The sequence below is a fragment of the Lolium rigidum genome, chromosome 1 (assembly GCF_022539505.1).
Source record: "Lolium rigidum isolate FL_2022 chromosome 1, APGP_CSIRO_Lrig_0.1, whole genome shotgun sequence".
NCBI lineage: Eukaryota > Viridiplantae > Streptophyta > Magnoliopsida > Poales > Poaceae > Lolium > Lolium rigidum.
The window spans coordinates 246,097,374-246,115,442 of record NC_061508.1 but is presented as its reverse complement, the minus strand read 5'-3'; the positions used below and the strand labels follow the sequence as shown (position 1 = coordinate 246,115,442).

At 42.3% G+C, this 18,069-nt stretch overlaps 2 protein-coding genes across 2 annotated transcripts; one reads left to right on the top strand and one right to left on the bottom strand.

Annotated features, from left to right (window-relative positions):
• Positions 1–115: 115 nt before the first annotated feature.
• Positions 116–12,680, top strand: LOC124692215 (elongation factor G, mitochondrial; the record flags this gene model as incomplete). Its single annotated transcript, XM_047225536.1, is given in 20 exon segments — positions 116–560; positions 1,986–2,207; positions 2,906–3,027; positions 3,113–3,263; positions 4,257–4,328; positions 5,255–5,350; positions 5,643–5,731; positions 5,844–5,910; positions 7,368–7,406; positions 7,496–7,556; positions 7,673–7,782; positions 7,860–7,934; positions 8,008–8,076; positions 9,847–9,968; positions 10,422–10,547; positions 10,636–10,756; positions 10,864–10,964; positions 11,305–11,365; positions 11,861–11,914; positions 12,329–12,680. Coding segments are annotated over 20 exon segments (2,277 nt in total). The 3' UTR covers positions 12,434–12,680.
• A 1,614-nt stretch (positions 12,681–14,294) lies between these two features.
• LOC124683444 (histone H3.2) lies at positions 14,295–14,705 on the bottom strand. Its single transcript, XM_047217952.1, has one exon. It carries the CDS (start codon positions 14,703–14,705, stop codon positions 14,295–14,297), a length of 411 nt encoding a protein of 136 aa, XP_047073908.1.
• Positions 14,706–18,069: the final 3,364 nt, after the last annotated feature.

Here is an 18,069-nt window from a genome sequence, read left to right as displayed (position 1 = left end):
AGATCAAACACGTCGGCAGCGCCGTCACCCGTCAGGCTGCGCGATGCACTGCTGAGTTCCAACTTGTCTTGCCATTTGCCAGAGGTTGACTCCCTAGGGTTTTAGTGCAGAACCCGCCGCCGCCGCCCAGAATTTCCTAGGCGGCGATGGCCATGGCCCGGCGCTCCGCCTCCCACCTCCTCTCCTCCTTCCGCCCTTTCTCCGTCCTCCTCCAGCCCCTCGCCGACGCCCCCTCGCCCGCGGCCGCGGCCGCAGCGGCGTCGGCCCGGCGGGCGATGTCCTCGGCGTCGGCTATGAGGGCGCGGGGAGACGACAAGGAGCTGGCGCGGTGGCGCGAGTCCATGGATCGGATGCGGAACATCGGTATCTCGGCGCACATCGACTCCGGCAAGACCACGCTCACGGAGCGGGTCCTCTACTACACCGGTCGCATCCACGAGATCCACGAGGTGCGTGGCCGCGACGGCGTCGGCGCCAAGATGGACTCCATGGACCTCGAGCGCGAGAAGGGCATCACCATCCAGTCGGCCGCTACCTACTGTACCTGGAACGGATACCAGGTCCATTTCTCACCTCCCCCTTGCTCAGTTTTTTAGCTGATCCATTTCCGTCTGATCTTATCAATTTGATGATCATTGTTGTTCGGTTCGTTTTGCTTAGGTTTTAGCTGATCCATATAGGATAATTCAACCAATGTTGTTACCTCATGCCCTTTCACACCTGGGGCTAACTGTAACTCATTTTCTTAATCGGTACAAGACAGACAACATACTAATTCGTATACTTTAAGCTTTGACTAGCATAATGTAAGAACACAATATTTACATGTTTCCCGGAGTTTAATATTAAAACCAAACCGACCAACATAAATACTTGGCACTAACATAGGACAATAATTTATTTCCATACCTAGTATATATTAGTTGCAAGTGTCTTGTATTTAACCTCTGCATTTCGTGTTTCACTCTGCTGATAATTTGTTCGATGCTTCATTGAGATCTTGGACCAGATCTTTTGTTTTAGAGTATTGCAGTAGTACATTGCTGTCTGTAGCTTTAGTGTCTGTAGATGTGTCTAGTGCATCATGTTGTAGTGGTCCAGTCAACAGTTTTCAGGCTGTAGATTTGTGCCAGCAAGGTGTCCCCCGCAATCTGTTTCTGCTTCAAGGAGTTAGGCATATAAAGATGAGGGCTAATTTAACTGGGCTGGCTTGTTTCGTTGGCTTTTATTATTACCATGGTATGCCCAGACTTACAAAATGCGCGAGGAAAATTGGAAAAAAATCAATCAACAATGCCATGTGATGTCATTCATGCAAATGCAAAAAAAAATGACATCAGGAAAATGTGATTGCTTGATTTGTCATTCCTAAACATGTTAGCATTGTTGATACCATGAATGAAGTAGCCCCAATAACTATATCAAAACTATGGTCAGAGGAGAAATGGAGGAAATGGCAAATTTGCATAAGATAGGGATGGTTGCCAGCCACCACCAAAGAGCCATTTATTCTTGTTCAAGTAGATTGCCATTTTTGAATTCTCCCTGAGCTACAATCAGTCTGGATGTAAGTGCTCGATGTCAGTGGACTGTTTAAAAAGAATGAAAGGAGTTATTTTGATAGACATGTATTTCATTGCAAGGGGCCACTATCGATGTGAGTTGACCGAGCTACCTGCACTTAGTCGTTAAAGTCCCACCTGCATCTTAATTAGCTGTTTTTGTGCCAGAACACAGCTCCCTGATCACTGGGATTCAAACTAGGATCTGTGGGTCTGGGTTAGTATGACTGGTTGAGACTGATACATCAGAACCATGCATGTACCTAGTAGGCTAGTACTAGCAGAACTTTGGAAGTGACCCTCAGAAGCAACTTTGTTTTGTCGTCATGTATACGAGCATTGATCACTATCCCTTGTATTGTACTATCAGAATGCTTGTAGTTTGACATACCTTACACTGTTCTTGTGTTATATCAATTGCAGGTTAATATCATTGATACCCCAGGTCACGTGGATTTCACCGTTGAGGTTGAAAGGGCCCTCCGTGTTCTTGATGGCGCTATACTTGTGCTATGTAGTGTTGGTGGCGTACAAAGTCAGTCAATTACTGTTGATCGACAGATGAAGAGATATGAAATTCCAAGGGTCGCATTTATTAACAAGTTGGACCGTATGGGAGCTGATCCATGGAAAGTTCTCAACCAGGTGAGTGTCAGGCTGATTTCTATGGACTATACACTAATGCTTTTACTATGAGGTGTGTGAGGCTTATGCTCTCTCCTTTGATGTTAGTAAAATATTTTTCCTCTTGGTGGGAGTGGGTAAAATTTCAATCCATGTCTATAAGACTATAAGATGTAAGTATCATATAGTTGCTAGCTGATTATCTGTGAGGAAAATACGTTTTGTACCTGCATTTAAATTCTGAAAAAAGTTGCAGTTGAGTATATGCTACGTTGCTTTGCACTGAAGTGCTTAGTTGAAAAAGCATCGATGTCCTGGGTGGTAAATCGCAGTTACCACTTGTATTATTGATTCCAAATATTTTAAACCTTCATTTCTAAATCAGCTCATCTTTTGCCTTGCATGCAATCTAAAGACTGTTTCTGGAAGGTATGACTTAGCTGGTTCAAAGTAAAAGGGGAAAACTGTGACTTTATAAGTGCAATAGGGGCTGGCTTTGCATTTTTTTTTATGTGCAATTTAGACCAGGCATACATCTTGGTGTTAGAGGTCCTGTGTTTTGAGACTATTGGAAATCATCATTATTGTGCTTACTTTCAGGCTTTTCATTTATTTCTGATATCATGTCCAGGTTTTATAATTCTGGTGAGGTGTCTTGCAGTTATCCCTTGCTATCAATTTCTGTAGCTGAGTATAGCTTTTTTTGTGTTCTATTCAAGGCCCGGGCCAAATTACGTCACCAAAGTGCAGCTGTACAAGTGCCTATAGGATTGGAAGAGGAGTTTGAGGGCCTTGTGGATCTTGTGGAGTTAAAGGCTTTAAAGTTTGAGGGTGGAAGTGGGTATGTCCCTGTTCTATATAAGCATTTAGTTGTGAGGGCTATAGGTATCTGGAATCTTGAATGACACGTCATTTCTAATGTGCAGGCAGGAGGTTGTTGCATCTGATGTCCCATCCAACATGCAAGATTTAGTAATGGAGAAGAGACGTGAACTTATTGAAGTTGTTTCAGAAGTCGATGACCAGCTTGCGGAAGCTTTTCTCAGTGATGAGCCAATATCAGCCGATGAGCTTAAGGTTTATTTAACTTACGCCCATTATTATTATTGGCTACGCCTTTTGAAACAGATGTCAGCATGTAGCTACAGCTGTTAGACAGTAATCATGTTGAAGTAATAAGACCATTTAAAACCCTTGGATTTTGCAGTTTGTGTCATTAGATAATTTACTTTTTGACGACTTTGATTACTTTTTTGTTATACGGAGGAAGCTTATTTGCTATAAGTGCCTAGAATGGCACCGTTGTAAGTTATGTGATGTAAGCTGTAGACATACCAAATTGCCTCCATGTCGGTGAAATCATCCTCCCAAGCGGACTCAGGGTGGAATGAAGCCTTATTTGGGTAGAAATACTGGGTTCTGTAGTTCAAAGATTATGTGAATTTCTTGCAAAGCTCAATGGGGGCAAATGGGCTTCATTTCTAATTGCACAAGCCATTTTAAATACGTTTTGATTGTTGGGTAGTGCAATTTTTTTTCTTCTAATTATATTGTTAAAAAATGCCATCAATGATAAGTCAAGTTGAAAATGATATTTTTATTACCTGCTGATCATGTTGAACAATACTAACTTGCGTTATCTCAAACCTATAAAAATGATAATTGAATGCCTGTGATGTCAATAGGTTTTGTTGTTTAAAAAAGAAATCCACAGTCTGTTGCTAGTGTTTTCCATAATAACCATATTCTAATGGACATTTGCGAATACTGAAGGCGGAAATCCACAAATTTTTTAAACAAGCATCAGGAAACTTATATAACGTATATATGTTTAATATGAGGAGACTATCATCTTTACATGTTTTAAATTGTGATAAATCACATACTTTAACCTTATGATATTACTTGCAATTATGTTGACAAGTTATGGTCAATATCACCTCTAATAATACCTTTGCCGATTTCCCTAGTAGTATCATGTTGTCTTTTGGAAGAGCATAGAGTTGATACTTCCAGTTAGTTCCTAACTGATTTGTACGCTTTTTGGTGTCTTTTTTACTTTCCGACCAGGCGGCTATCCGAAGGGCGACAATAGCACGCAAGTTCATACCAGTATACATGGGAAGTGCATTCAAAAATAAGGTATGTCGCCGCACTTTCCGTCCTTTCTGTCGTTCTTGTCGTTCTTTTCATTCATGTACAACTGTGGAAGGTCCTAAATAGTTTTATGATACTCCCTCTGTTTCAGAAAAAAGCTGCGCAACTTTTATTAGGTACGGATGTATCTACACAATAAAAACATGTTTAGATTCAACCGTATCTAGACAAACTTGAGCGGTTTTTTTTTTTTTTGGAACAGAGGGAGTAGTTAAAATGAGTTCCAAACTTTCTACATAATCTCGAAAGATTTATTAACTTAATAATCGTATTATTTTAAAGAAGAATATGGCACTGCATTATTGTCTATCTTAATAATACAAAAAATAAACTAATAGTCCCTCTGTTTGCAAATAGATTCTGTCATTGACACATCGTAAAGGTCTACAGTCTCCGACATGTAACTTTTACTGCTACTACTTTACTGATGTTTAAGAGCTAGGAGCCTAGGACCTTGATAGTGAAATCCATTTTCTCTTGGTAATTACCTTACAGTGGTTCATTGGAGTGCTGTAGATTTGACATGTTCTCATGCGTGCACTTCATGGAGGTCATTAGAGCGTGACTTTGAAGAAGTTCAGAAGCATAAGAACATATGAGATTATTGGATCGAGCCTTTGCTTTGTGTTTGTTGTCTTCTTTTGCCAGCACAGTTATAGAACAAAGACAAATTGCATATAAACATGGAGGTGAATTTTGGTTATTCAAAACGATCACATTTAGACTCTACTGTACTGATTATCATACTTTGGTGGTTTAGGTGGTGATACGATTGTCCACAGTTCTTATTAGCACTCTTGGATTTTCAAGAACCTGCAGTTGCCATCTGTATTGTTAATACTAGGATGCTAACAGTCTTGTCATTGGTGTTTCATCGCTTACATGTTTGATCGTTGTGACCTGTTTTATAGGGTGTTCAACCTCTTCTTAATGGTGTGCTTGACTATCTACCTTGCCCACTGGAAGTTGAGAACTCAGCCCTTGACCAAAACAATTCAGAAGAGAAGGTAAATAGTCTCTGCTATATATTTGATTGAGTAACTATGGTTGTTTCTCCCTTCTGTGCTTTATGGCACTTTGCATCTTCCACCACTCATTGTACAAATTTAGAAGTAAGGAGAGATGAAAAAAATCTGTAAAGTAGATAAAGTCTGATTTTATTTGCAAGCAAAGAGTGTTGCACCGTACCTGCCTGTTATATTGATAAGCTCTTACTATTAATTTTTCCATGAAGTTCTTACTATTGAATCTACATTTTATTAGCTTTCATGATGAATTACCACCTCGTTTCATGGTTAGGTCTCATTATCTGGAACTCCAGCTGGGCCACTTGTAGCATTAGCCTTTAAGCTTGAGGAAGGCCGTTTCGGTCAGTTGACATATCTAAGGTGATTATGGATCTTCTACAAACCGACTTTGTTGCAGTATCATGCATTATTTCTCTGTATTGGACACATTATTTTGCGTCTAAACTAATCATTTCTTCTTCTGCCTGTCTAGAATCTATGAAGGTGTGATTCGGAAGGGTGACTTCATACACAATGTGAACACGGGGAAAAAGATCAAAGTAAGACCTAGAATTAATATTAAGTCCCAGCAAGGACGGTTAAGTTGTACTTGCCAACTTGCCATAGTATTCTTTCAGCACATCTTTAACATTTGACCATGCCAATATTTTGTATTTGAGGGGCCATATACTACTATAGATTAATTATTCTGTGGAGAAACAAGAGGGATTTACTTTAATGAAAAAAAGGTTTGCCTTAACAATTGAGCATGCCAATATTTCGTATTTTGAGGGGCCATGCACTAGTATAGATTGATTGTAGGTGAAGAAACGGGAGGGGCTTACTTTAATGTAAGAGAAAAAATAAAAAGGGTTAAAAAGTTATATTCGAAATTGTGGGCTAGCTCGCTCCTGCTTTTTAACCACTATATCGTAGAGCTGTTACAGATGTGAGTCTGTGACCACTGGTGAATATACTGCCATGATACAGAAAAATAAGAAAATGTGATGGTTTATGTTACATATTTGATTTGTAATTATATTTTGATGGTAGCTGCAATGTTGCATGTTTTTGTTTTGCTGAAATAAATCCGATCTTTTGACACAAAATTGCATAGGTATACTTCATTTTTCCCAGTTTCAAATTTGTGCTTCCTTGTTTTGAATTACTATTAAAAATTTGAAACTGAAATGTGTTTACTTTTGAAAAATATTATAGTTGCTAGATTTTTATACTTCAATTATAATCTGAAGACTTGTTTGGTCTTTCATTATTAATATTGTTTTTGATTTTCTGCTTCTGGTATTGAATTATGTATTTCATAATCCTTTGTATATTTTTCGCCGTTTGTTTTTACTTACTTTTTCTTTGAAAGTAGACCATTAATTTCAGTATTCTTTAGTTTAAATTTGAAATATTGGAATATGAAGTTTACACATTGTATTTAATGATTTTAATATTTAAAAATCGAGTTTGTTTTTATTTATGAGTAAACACCTTTGTTTTTTTAAATAGAGTTGGAAAGAATCACATTTCTTTTACTTTGAAAGTGCTAATAGGTTTAATTTTTTGCCCATAGTGCCATAATAACTCATAACCGAATCTACAGAGTTACCTGTTTTAGATAGCATGTGTTGTCGAATGATGCTCGTACAATAAATTTACAGTAAATGAGGGAATGCCCAAGAGGACCGTACTTTCCTTCTTTTCCGTCACACGGTGTCACATAGTTTCAATAGGCAGACACATGCAAAGACAAGTGTGTCAGCCCCTTCGGTTTCTAACAACTTGGTGTTTGTCGAACACATATATTTCATTGATTTGGGGTATGGCATGAATCCCTGTCCACAACAATATGCATTGGTTGAAATACTTGTGGAAAACAGTAACCATATCAGGAGAACTGTATATAGCTTCAATATGCTATTTCTTAGTTTTGACTTCACTTTAATTGTTTTGTTGGGGGAATTTTAAAAGGTTTGCCTTCTCTGATCTTGTTTATGTTAACTGTTTCTAGGTTCCACGATTAGTAAGGATGCACTCCAATGAGATGGAGGTAAGTTGCACCTTATTTTGAAGTTTACACGTGAATAATTACTGTAAACTCAATTTGCCTAGTATATTTGTTCTTTGTGGTCAATCTAGGATATCCAAGAAGCACATGCTGGCCAGATTGTTGCTGTGTTTGGTGTTGATTGTGCATCAGGTAAATTTATTAGCAATTCAATATTCAAAATATTTTCTGTTCCATAACTTTTCTAGGTTATGCTACCATCTTTTGCATTTCTTCAGTGCCTGATTCCCCACTTTTTTGCATCGCAGGTGATACATTTACAGATGGGTCGGTCAAATATACTATGACCTCAATGCATGTCGCTGAACCTGTGATGTCCTTGGCTGTTAACCCGATATCTAAAGATTCTGGAGGACAAGTAACTGATCTCTTGTTTTGAAGATCCATGTGTCATATCTTAAATGTGTTGAATAATTAATTATGGTAACATTTCAGTTTTCAAAAGCGCTGAATCGATTCCAGAGAGAAGATCCTACTTTCCGTGTTGGTCTGGATCCAGAGAGTGGACAGGTCTGTTTGCCTATCTATTATGTTGTTTTATTCCATTGTCAAGAAGTTTCTAAAACGTAACATATGCTTGCAGACAATCATTTCTGGTATGGGTGAGTTGCATTTGGATATCTATGTTGAACGCATCAAGAGAGAGTACAAGGTATGCAAACAATTAGTAGTTCCAAGACATGTTTGGCTTTCTCGCCTATTTGGGCAAAACACATTATTACATCGATGTCTGTTAACTTCACTCTAAGCTTGCTACCTGAGTCTGCGCTGTTAGAACTGTTGGGTAAACCTTGGCAGCCAGCTAAACCTTTCAACTGTTTGCTGTATGAGCTAGTTTACCTTTTCCTTGTTTTGATTAAGGATGCAGATAATCCTGATTTGGCTGTAGCCTCTAGGAAACAGGGAGATTACAGCTGCCCACAACATAATACAGTAACACAGTTGATCTATTTTGTTCTTAACAGTGCGAAAAATCATTTGCAGTTTTGCCTTATTTTGTACTGGGAATCAAAACAGCTACACAACTGATTATCGATTAAACTGCTAAACGCTTGTTAGTACTATTATCAGGGCCTGACTATTATATTAGTCTAGGTTTAATTTTATGACATTTATCTCATATATTGTCTTACCCTTAACATATGTCATATACTGCCTTTTAGGTCAACAGCCTTTGAGGGGTACTTTGGCCATTAAATTTCTTTGAACATAATATCAAAAAGGAAATGCATTGTTTTCAATTAGCATATTATCGGTCTGGTTAATTGTGTATATGCTGTTGGTCAAAACTTAATTTTTTGACTGCATTGATTCCAAAACATCACTTAAAAAAACGGAATAGTAATAATGGATAAACTATTCCGCCTCTCGGAAACATGTTCCACCATCTTACGTCAAGTGGTCTAACGGGTGCAAGGGGGTGCTAGGTTAGCACCACCAAGGCGCCTAGGCATCTGAACAGCAGTTACAGACAGTTCAAACGTTATGCTTAAAAAAAGGGAGTACCAAAAATTTGCCAAATAAAGTTTGACAAACCATATTCTAGGAGACAAAACATCCAGAATATATTTTCCTATATCTACAATTCTTCGTAACACAGATGTGGACACGTGGTACATGGTCTTGCTATGGAAATATATAGGTGGCAATTGTGCGCCAAGGCGGCAGCCTAAGCTGCTTGTTAAGAAGACTGAAAATCACCATCCCAAAATGTAATGCGCCCTTGATTTTTGCTGGTTAACAACTTACAATTTTGACCATGATTTATACTTATAATATGGCCGCAAAATTAGTATTAAGATATATGAAATGAAAGAATTTTGCAAGATGATTGCAGCGATACCATTTATACATTCCCATCGTATATAATTTGGTATATATTAGTGGTTGAAGTCATGCATCAAAGACCGTGCAAAAGAAGCCCGCACCTTACATTTGGGATGGAAGGAGTAGCACTTTTCCAGAATTTCCATCAAGAGCAAGCTCAGAAACACCGCAAATATAGCTGTATTCTATGCACCACCAAGCCAGGCCTATTTCCATTTGCATTTGCGAATTACTAAAATGAACACATGATTTTTTGAGTGGGAAGGGAGGGGGAGTTGAGATCTAGAAGTATGAAAGAGGGGACTGTTGACTTCCCTCAAAAAAAGAGAGAGGGGACTGTTGACAGCATGTCGTGGTGCCATATTTTCATGTATTCTGGTTCTACTGAAAACTACCTATAAGAGTTCAGAAATACTTATGTGTGCCTGGCTTATTCAGCTTCTTCTTTATTCTTGGTGTTGACCATTTTCATTAAGTGTGTCATATTCCTATGATAAATCATAAGTGTTAAATAATCTTAGTCTGCATGTCTGACTCACTGGCTGTACATTTATATATATTGAAGTTCAAATGTGATGTGTTTTAACTCATGTAGGTTGATGCAAAGGTTGGGAAACCTCGTGTGAACTTCCGGGAAACGATCACCCAACGTGCCGAATTTGATTACCTGCACAAAAAGCAATCCGGTGGTCAAGGTCAATATGGACGAGTCTGTGGGTGAGCTCATTTGAATTAAATAATTACTGGCAAATCAGTTTCCATTATTTGATTTCATTTGTTTGTTTGGTTCCAAAAAGTTAATACTTTGTGATGCATATACATGGGAACACCTTATTCATGCATGTTTAAGCTGCAAATTGCTTCTGGACATATATCCAGTCCCCCCATTCCCACTTGTAAGATGAGTACTGGATGGTGGATGTTGGCGTGTTGCCGCAGTAGAACAAGATTGGAACTGTGCCCTGGCATTGTAAGTGCCTCAATGGCGCCTTGATACCTAAGCGACCATTTATGGCCAGCATAGAAGATACTTCTCCCAAATGGTCTCAAGTGGGATTATGACCTGCCAAAGTTTAATTGAACCCAGTTTACCATACCTGAAGATTAGTTTATGAATAATATTTAGGATAATTCATTTGGAGTTTCATGATAAGAAGCAACAATATGCAGGTACATTGAGCCTCTTCCATCAGATTCTGAAGGTAAATTCGAATTTGAGAACATGATTATTGGACAAGCAATTCCATCCAACTTCATACCAGCGATTGAGAAGGGTTTCAAGGAAGCTTGCAATTCGTGAGTCTATCTCATCCCCACCAGCTAAGTTATTCTGTATTTTACTTAGGTGGAGTGATAATTTTTGTTTGCATGCTTGCTACTACAGGGGTTCGTTGATAGGGCATCCTGTCGAGAATATTAGAATTACGCTGACCGATGGGGCTTCACATGCTGTGGATTCCAGCGAGCTTGCTTTTAAGCTAGCTGCTATCTATGCTTTTAGACAGGTGAGTATATCCACTTTCCTGGGGGTGCAAATGTCATTTCTAGTGATTGACAGACTGGTAGAATTGGAATGCAAGTGATATTCATAACTTTGTTCCTTCCTTTTCAGTGTTATACTCTTGCTAAACCTGTTATATTAGAGCCCGTGATGAAGGTGGAAATGAAAGTTCCAACAGAGTTCCAGGGCACAGTAACTGGTGACATAAACAAGTGAGTTATTTTTATCTCAACCAGCCAGGCTTGTATTGAGGTGTATGGTTAGCATATGATACATGATGGCACGCTAAATGTTCCTTTTCTACTCAAGAAATGCAGATAGTTGCATGCCATTTACTTAAAAGGGATTATTGCGTCCTTAGCACCTGTAAAAGAATAATTTGCTGGGATGCCATAGGCTGTGATAGTGACAATTTGGTTCTAGTATCACAATTTGGTGATATTTTGGCCACCTAAGTTCTATGGGTGCTATGAAATTTGTATTTTGTACACTCATTCATTCATCCTTGAAGCCATACTAAGTCTATTTACTTTTGCTTTATGTTGTAAACAGGAGAAAAGGTATTATTGTTGGAAATGATCAGGAAGGCGATGACACAGTTGTAGTATGCCATGTATGTGAACCTTGTTCCTTTCAGTTTCTTTTTGCTTGTTGCAGTACAGATAGTACTACAAGCTTGTGATAAGCTGGCAGATTTGATTGTGGTTACTGGTCCTGAGTGGTTGTAGTAATCAACATTCGTAGCTCTAGCTTTCTATAGTTTGTAGGCATAAATGTCTCAGAAGACAACTTAAGCAATAGGAAATTAATTGATGTACTGCCTACGTGACATTACAAGTAAGCTTTTTAATCGGTGAGTGGGTGCCAGGTTGGAGATTTTACTGATCTACTCTAGCAACAGCTTGGACAACATTTTGCAAAATTTACTTCACTTTAGAACTTTATCATTTCTCCTACACAACACTACAATAACCATGCCATACCAGTAGATTATATAGGGGCAACAGGTATAGTTTGTAATTCGTTATGTATGTGTTAGGTCGATTAGCCTGTGCATTGTTTTTGAATATTGTTATTAAACTTAGCCTCTCGTCCTGCTCTCTTTCAGGTTCCACTAAACAATATGTTCGGCTATTCGACAGCGCTTCGTTCAATGACACAGGTCATATTTTTTTCTTGTTCATGAGTCGTGTACGATAGTTTTCTGGTCCTAACTATTTTTATTTAGGTCCGCTATTTTCTCTACTTGAAATACTCAAATTGAATAGTTTATATTGGGGAAGTCATTTTTCACACATGTCTGAGTGCTATATGCATTTGTTTACTGCTAGCATGTTTAACGTACAACAATATTACTTTAGAAAGCCACCATTGAACTGTGAGAACTGCCTGGTCTTGGTGGTTTTCTGGTTGTTATTTATGTAGTTAATTTAGTAGCATGGTGAAGGACTGAAGGTACAATATTGCTGTAGAAAAGCTCCATCTTTGTTGACACCAAGAAATTAACAAGCATGAAGCATGTTGGTTCTCCTGATTAATTCCATGTTTAATTTTTTTGTTTATGCATGTCCTGCAGGGAAAAGGCGAATTTACAATGGAGTATATGGAGCACAATACTGTCTCACAGGATGTACAGATGCAGCTTGTGAATGCACATAAGGCCACTAAGAGCGGAGAGTGATTCTTCTGTGGCAGGGAGGAACAGAAATTTTGATTCCATTACATACGTTTAACTTTGTTCTTGTTGGCCCTCGAATGATGAGCTAGGACATCATAGGCAGTATTTGTAGAATTACATGGGGTAGTCATCACAGCAATAGAAATGTGTTTTGCAATAATCTGGAATCCCGTGGTACAAACTCACGTGAATATTGTAGGGCATGATTGTTTTGTAGTTAAAACAGCCAAGCAAGCTTCTCTGGAGTGTCGTATATGCCTTTTCAAATGTATTGCATTGACCATGAAGGAAGATTTCGCTTGCTTTGGCTCCTTATTTGGAGAAACGGAGAGCCAAATTAATGAGATTGTAAGGTTGTCTGGTGCATTCTGCCCTGTAATAATGTAGTTCATAGTATAGCTGTTTATGATGCTATGTGTAATCAACAGGCAATCTGTAAAATATCTGACCTCATACCTGGTGTAATAGGTATTCTGTGAGGCATCGCCATGCTCATGTGCCATCTACCTCTGGTTGGGTCATCTACGTCTTCACGGTTTTGTTCAATCTAGACAAACTAATAATCATGTCCTATCAATGGGGTATCTGATATAACAATCATCAAACACTACGTTATAGGAAAAATTAGCGTTGAACTGCTGGATCCGAAATAATTGCAGATTCCATTGACATTTCATTTCATTCCAGTATCATGCTACATATGACTGAATATAGAAGATGAAATTCCTTGAGAAAAAAATATTGCAGATGACACCGAAGGCAGCATCTCTGATATGCGCACAGCCAACCAAAGTAGCAGGCACATCCCTACGAGGCCACAACCAAATCACCAGACAAACCGCTACCGCCACTATCCATTCCAGGTTCCCAAATCAATGTACTGTTAATAAAGTTATTAACAAGAAAAGAGTTCTGAAAATCCTCATGGATGCCTGAAGTAGAAAGCTAGTGCAAAGAAGCACTTGTTGGCTGTTGAATGACCAACAAAAATGGATGCAAAATATAAAAACTGATGCATCATGGAAGAGGCCTTCAGGGTGTATCGGAAGCAATCTTCCGCTGAGTGCACTAATTCGCCTGGCAATGGTTTCAGCGGAGCAGGACTCCCTTTCCTATCCTCGTATCGCCCGGATGCTCTCCTGTTCTTGGCCTCCCACAGGTCTCACAAATCATCACTCAGATTACCTTAATCCGTAACAAATCACTACAAAGACACCAAACTGTAAATGTGGCTATGGAGGAAAACACAACACAATTGACAACTGGAAGCAGCAGAGATTACACTTGTGACAATAAAAAACTGGTCGGGTTTACACTGCTCAGCGATCCTTTCAGAATCTGAGTCCAGTGCGGCACTGGTTAACCTAAATCTGGATGAAGGAACACAACTCTGTGATGCGGCTATGAAAGATAACACAACTGACAACAGCAAGCAGCGGAGATTAGGCTCTGGTGACATTATAAAACTGCTCGAGTGTCCACTGTCCAGCGAACCTTAGCAGAATCTGTCAATCTGAATCTGAATGAAGCAACAACCAAAAGAAATTCGACACACTTTGATCAGAGATTGCAGATCAAACCCATGGGCAAAGAACGTGCAGAAGAGAAAATTAACACTGAATCTCACAATATTCAATCATGCATTACTCGCTCCCATAATAGCAACGCAGGAAAACGCAAAAATAACAGGAGTATGTAGCAGATCAAGAAAAGGGGAGACAGATTTAGGATAACACTTCATTTCCATTTCATTTCAGCATTGGAACCCGAAAGAGACCAGACAGCAAATCATATCAACACCACACACACAGAATCAACCAGCCAACATCCCTACAACCAGATCAACCAGGCACGGCCCCCAAGCCTAGGCCCTCTCCCCCCGGATGCGTCGCGCGAGCTGGATGTCCTTGGGCATGATGGTGACGCGCTTGGCGTGGATGGCGCAGAGGTTGGTGTCCTCGAAGAGGCCCACGAGGTAGGCCTCGGCGGCCTCCTGCAGCGCCGACACGGCGGAGCTCTGGAAGCGGAGGTCCGTCTTGAAGTCCTGCGCGATCTCGCGCACGAGGCGCTGGAAGGGCAGCTTGCGGATGAGCAGCTCCGTGCTCTTCTGGTACTTGCGGATCTCGCGCAGCGCGACGGTGCCCGGGCGGAAGCGGTGCGGCTTCTTCACGCCGCCGGTCGCCGGCGCCGACTTGCGCGCCGCCTTGGTCGCCAGCTGCTTCCTCGGGGCCTTGCCGCCCGTCGACTTGCGCGCCGTCTGCTTCGTGCGGGCCATCGCGCAAGGAGGGGAATCGAGGCTCGGAGTTTGGTTGGTGGTTTGGGATTTGGGTGGAGTGGGGTTGGTGCGGTGGTGGGTTTAAATAGGGGAGCGGGGTGGGCGGGGAATGGGGAAATTTTGGGGAGAAGGCGCGGGAGGTGGGAGATGAAGTTTGGAGCGTTGGATTGGTGGGGAATGGACGGCTGGGATGTTGTTTGGGGGTGAGCGCGCGGATCGATCCGGTGGGTGGGGAATGCTGTGATGGGATTGGCTGGGTTGGTGTTAAGCGGATCCATGTAAACAAGATCACAGAGGCAGAAATAATTTCAAGATTAGCAGCAATCAACAATTAGCGCGTATCAAACTAACCTTGTCCGTCCCAGGAGTGACGGCTGGTGCTCTCTCGAAGGGCGGAAGCGAGGCGAAACACGAGATCCCCCAAATCCCTCCTAGCCCCCGTCCCCGTTCTCCCATCCGTAGACAAATCTGTGCTCGCGGCCACGAGCTTCCCACTCTAATCCCCAGATCCCACCACATCACATCCTTCTGCGTGTAACTGTGCTCGCGGTCGTAAAAATCTAGGTCTAGGTTCAGCGTTTTGCTGGACGGCGGCGGCGGAGGTGGCGGCGACAGGGAGTGCGAGGATGGAGAAGATGGAAGGAATGCTGCGGAACCTACGGCTCTCGGAGGCGGAGAGGGCAGGGCTGCGGATCGAGGAGCAACAGATGGAGGTGGCGGATGGAGCAGGGAAGATGGCGGCGGAGCCAAAGGTGGTGGTGAAGGTGCTAGCGGAGAAGCCGGGTGCCGACGGAGGGCCTCAAGCAAGCATTGGGACCAATCGGTGCCCGATTCGGGGGATCAAGTGCAAGAAGATCGGGGAGAACACCTTCATGATAACACTCTGCGGAACTCGGGTAAAAAGAAGGCGCTTGATTGTGGCCCCTGGAAGTTTGGTAACGATCTAGTTGTAGTGGAAGATTATGATCCCGCAAAATCGGTTGAAGAGTATGCTTTCTCTACCATACCTATTTGGATCCGGGTCCCGAAGTTGCCTCTGGGGAAGATGAATAAGGCCACAGGGGAGATGATAGGGGAGAAAATAGGAGAATGGATGGAGGCTGATGTAGGAGAGGATGATTTTGCTTCGGGGGAGGTGCTGAGAATCAAAGTAAGAATTGATATTACAAAACCTCTTATGAGAGGGATGATGATCCAAGTGGGGGAAGATGGTAGGAGCAAATGGTGTCCCTTTGAGTACGAATTTCTTCCGGAGTTTTGCTACATTTGCGGGGTCATCGGGCATGAGTACCAAAGCTGTCTCGCTACCAACAACAAAGGGGAGGAAAAACAGTTCGGGAGCCGGCTGCGCGCTTATATTCGAAGAAACAAAATAGCGGGGAGAAGCAAAAGTGGAGCAGTGGAGGAGGAAGTGGCAGTGGCGGGCGCTCTTTTGGCTTTGGGGAGCGGCGAGGTACGGCAGGCAGCAACAGCCTTTCTTGGAGGAAGGAAGACTCAAACAAGTCGGAGGCGGCTAATGGAAAGGACAAGGTTGAAGGGGAAGAAGAAGTAACGAGCCCAGTGAAGAAGGGGGGTGCAAAATCTCCAGCTGGTCCGAGGAAATCTTTGGACTGGGCAAAGGTCTTGGTCATGGAGGACGATGGGGCAAGGGCAATGGTGGGCCGAGAGGCCCCCGCTCCCCATGCCACGGCTAATCCGATGCTACAAAAGGGGAGGCAACGGTAGGAGGGGAAGGTGTGGTTGTCGCTTCAGGAGAAGAAAATTCGGAGGGGCTCGGGACATGCTCTCGGAGCCTACGGAGACCCAACAAACAAAGAAGGTGGCCGAGGTAAAGGAAACGGTGGGGAAGAGCAAGCTGACACTGACTTATGCAAGGAAAGCATCCAACAGCCAGAGGGGCACGAGGCACAAGTTCAAGCGCCTAGACAACAGAGGGCCACCGAAGGAGACAAAGAAGGGAGGGGCTAGCAGTATCTTGCTAGATAAGAAGAGGAATTTTGTGACAGATGTGGAGGAGGGCAAGGACACGGACACGAAGAAACAGAAAAGGGACGTTGAGATGAAGGAGTCAGCTAGTGTACCAAACAACATGATCGCGGGGCTGCAGTTTCAGCCCTGCGCACCTCAATGAAGATTGCAGCTGCGAACTGCCGGGGACTGGGGAATAGGCCGGCAGTTCGGGGGCTCCGTGAGCTCCAGAGGCGAGAGGTCCTCGATATCCTCTTCTTATCTGAAACCAAGTTGGATGAGAAGAGGATGGAGAAATTTAGGTGGATGCTGGACATGCCCCACATGATTGTCCAGAAGAGTGAGGGCCAGAGTGGCGGTCTGGCGATGTTGTGGAAAAGAGGAATTGACGTGGAGCTGCGCTGGAAGGGGAGAATGCATATAGATGTCAATGTAGTTGAAGCGGATGGATCCAAATGGCGACTCACAGGCATCTATGGAGAACCAAATCAAGACAAGCGTGAAGAGACGTGGAGGCCGATGCGTACCCTTCATCACCAAGCTAGCCTCCCATGGCTGTGCATTGGTGACTTTAATGAGATTATGTTTAGCTTTGAAAAGCAAGGTGGCCTACCTAGACCACAAGTTTGTATGGATCGTTTTAGAAATGCCCTAAACTTCTGTAATCTTAATGATCTCGGCTTCGAGGGAGACATCTTTACTTGGCGTAATAACAATTGTCGTGCGAAGGGCTATATCCGTGAGCGGCTCGATCGAGCAGTAGCAAACCCAGGGTGGTGTGCCAAATTTCCATGCTACAAAGTCGTGAATGGGGAGCAGGGGCACTCTGATCACAGACCGGTGCTGCTGGAGATGGGGGAGCTGACGCGCAACATATGGCGGGGTGACGGAGGCGTGGTGAATAAGCGGTTCGAGGCACGGTGGCTGATGGAGGAGGACTGTGATACAATTGTCACCAATGCCTGGAACAAGGCCAAATCGCATGGACACACTCAGGTAAAGGATCTTATTACCTCTGTGTCCAAGGAGCTTCATTCATGGAGCAAGGATGTCTTGGGAGACCTGCAAAAAAGAATAAAAAATCCGAAGAAAGAGTTGGAAGTGTGTAGAAGGAGGGACATTTCTGACCACTCTGTTCATAAAGAGCAAGTCATCAAATTCAAGCTTGAACGGTTGGAAGAATAGTGGGACATGTACTGGCGCCAAAGAGCGCATGTGCAATGGCTGGAGAAGGGGGATAGAAACACCAATTACTTTCATTCATGCGCTTCAGAGAGGAAGAAAAAAAATACTTTCCATAAACTGAAGGGCGAGGATGGTGTGGCTGTGGAGGGGGAGGAGGGTTTGAAGGCCCTTGTTACTAACTATTTTTCATCTTTGTTTACCCCTATGGCAG

Bases quoted from the DNA above. Each gene is read 5' to 3' on its own strand.
- LOC124683444 (XM_047217952.1), bottom strand. From the start codon at position 14,705: ATGGCCCGCACGAAGCAGACGGCGCGCAAGTCGACGGGCGGCAAGGCC.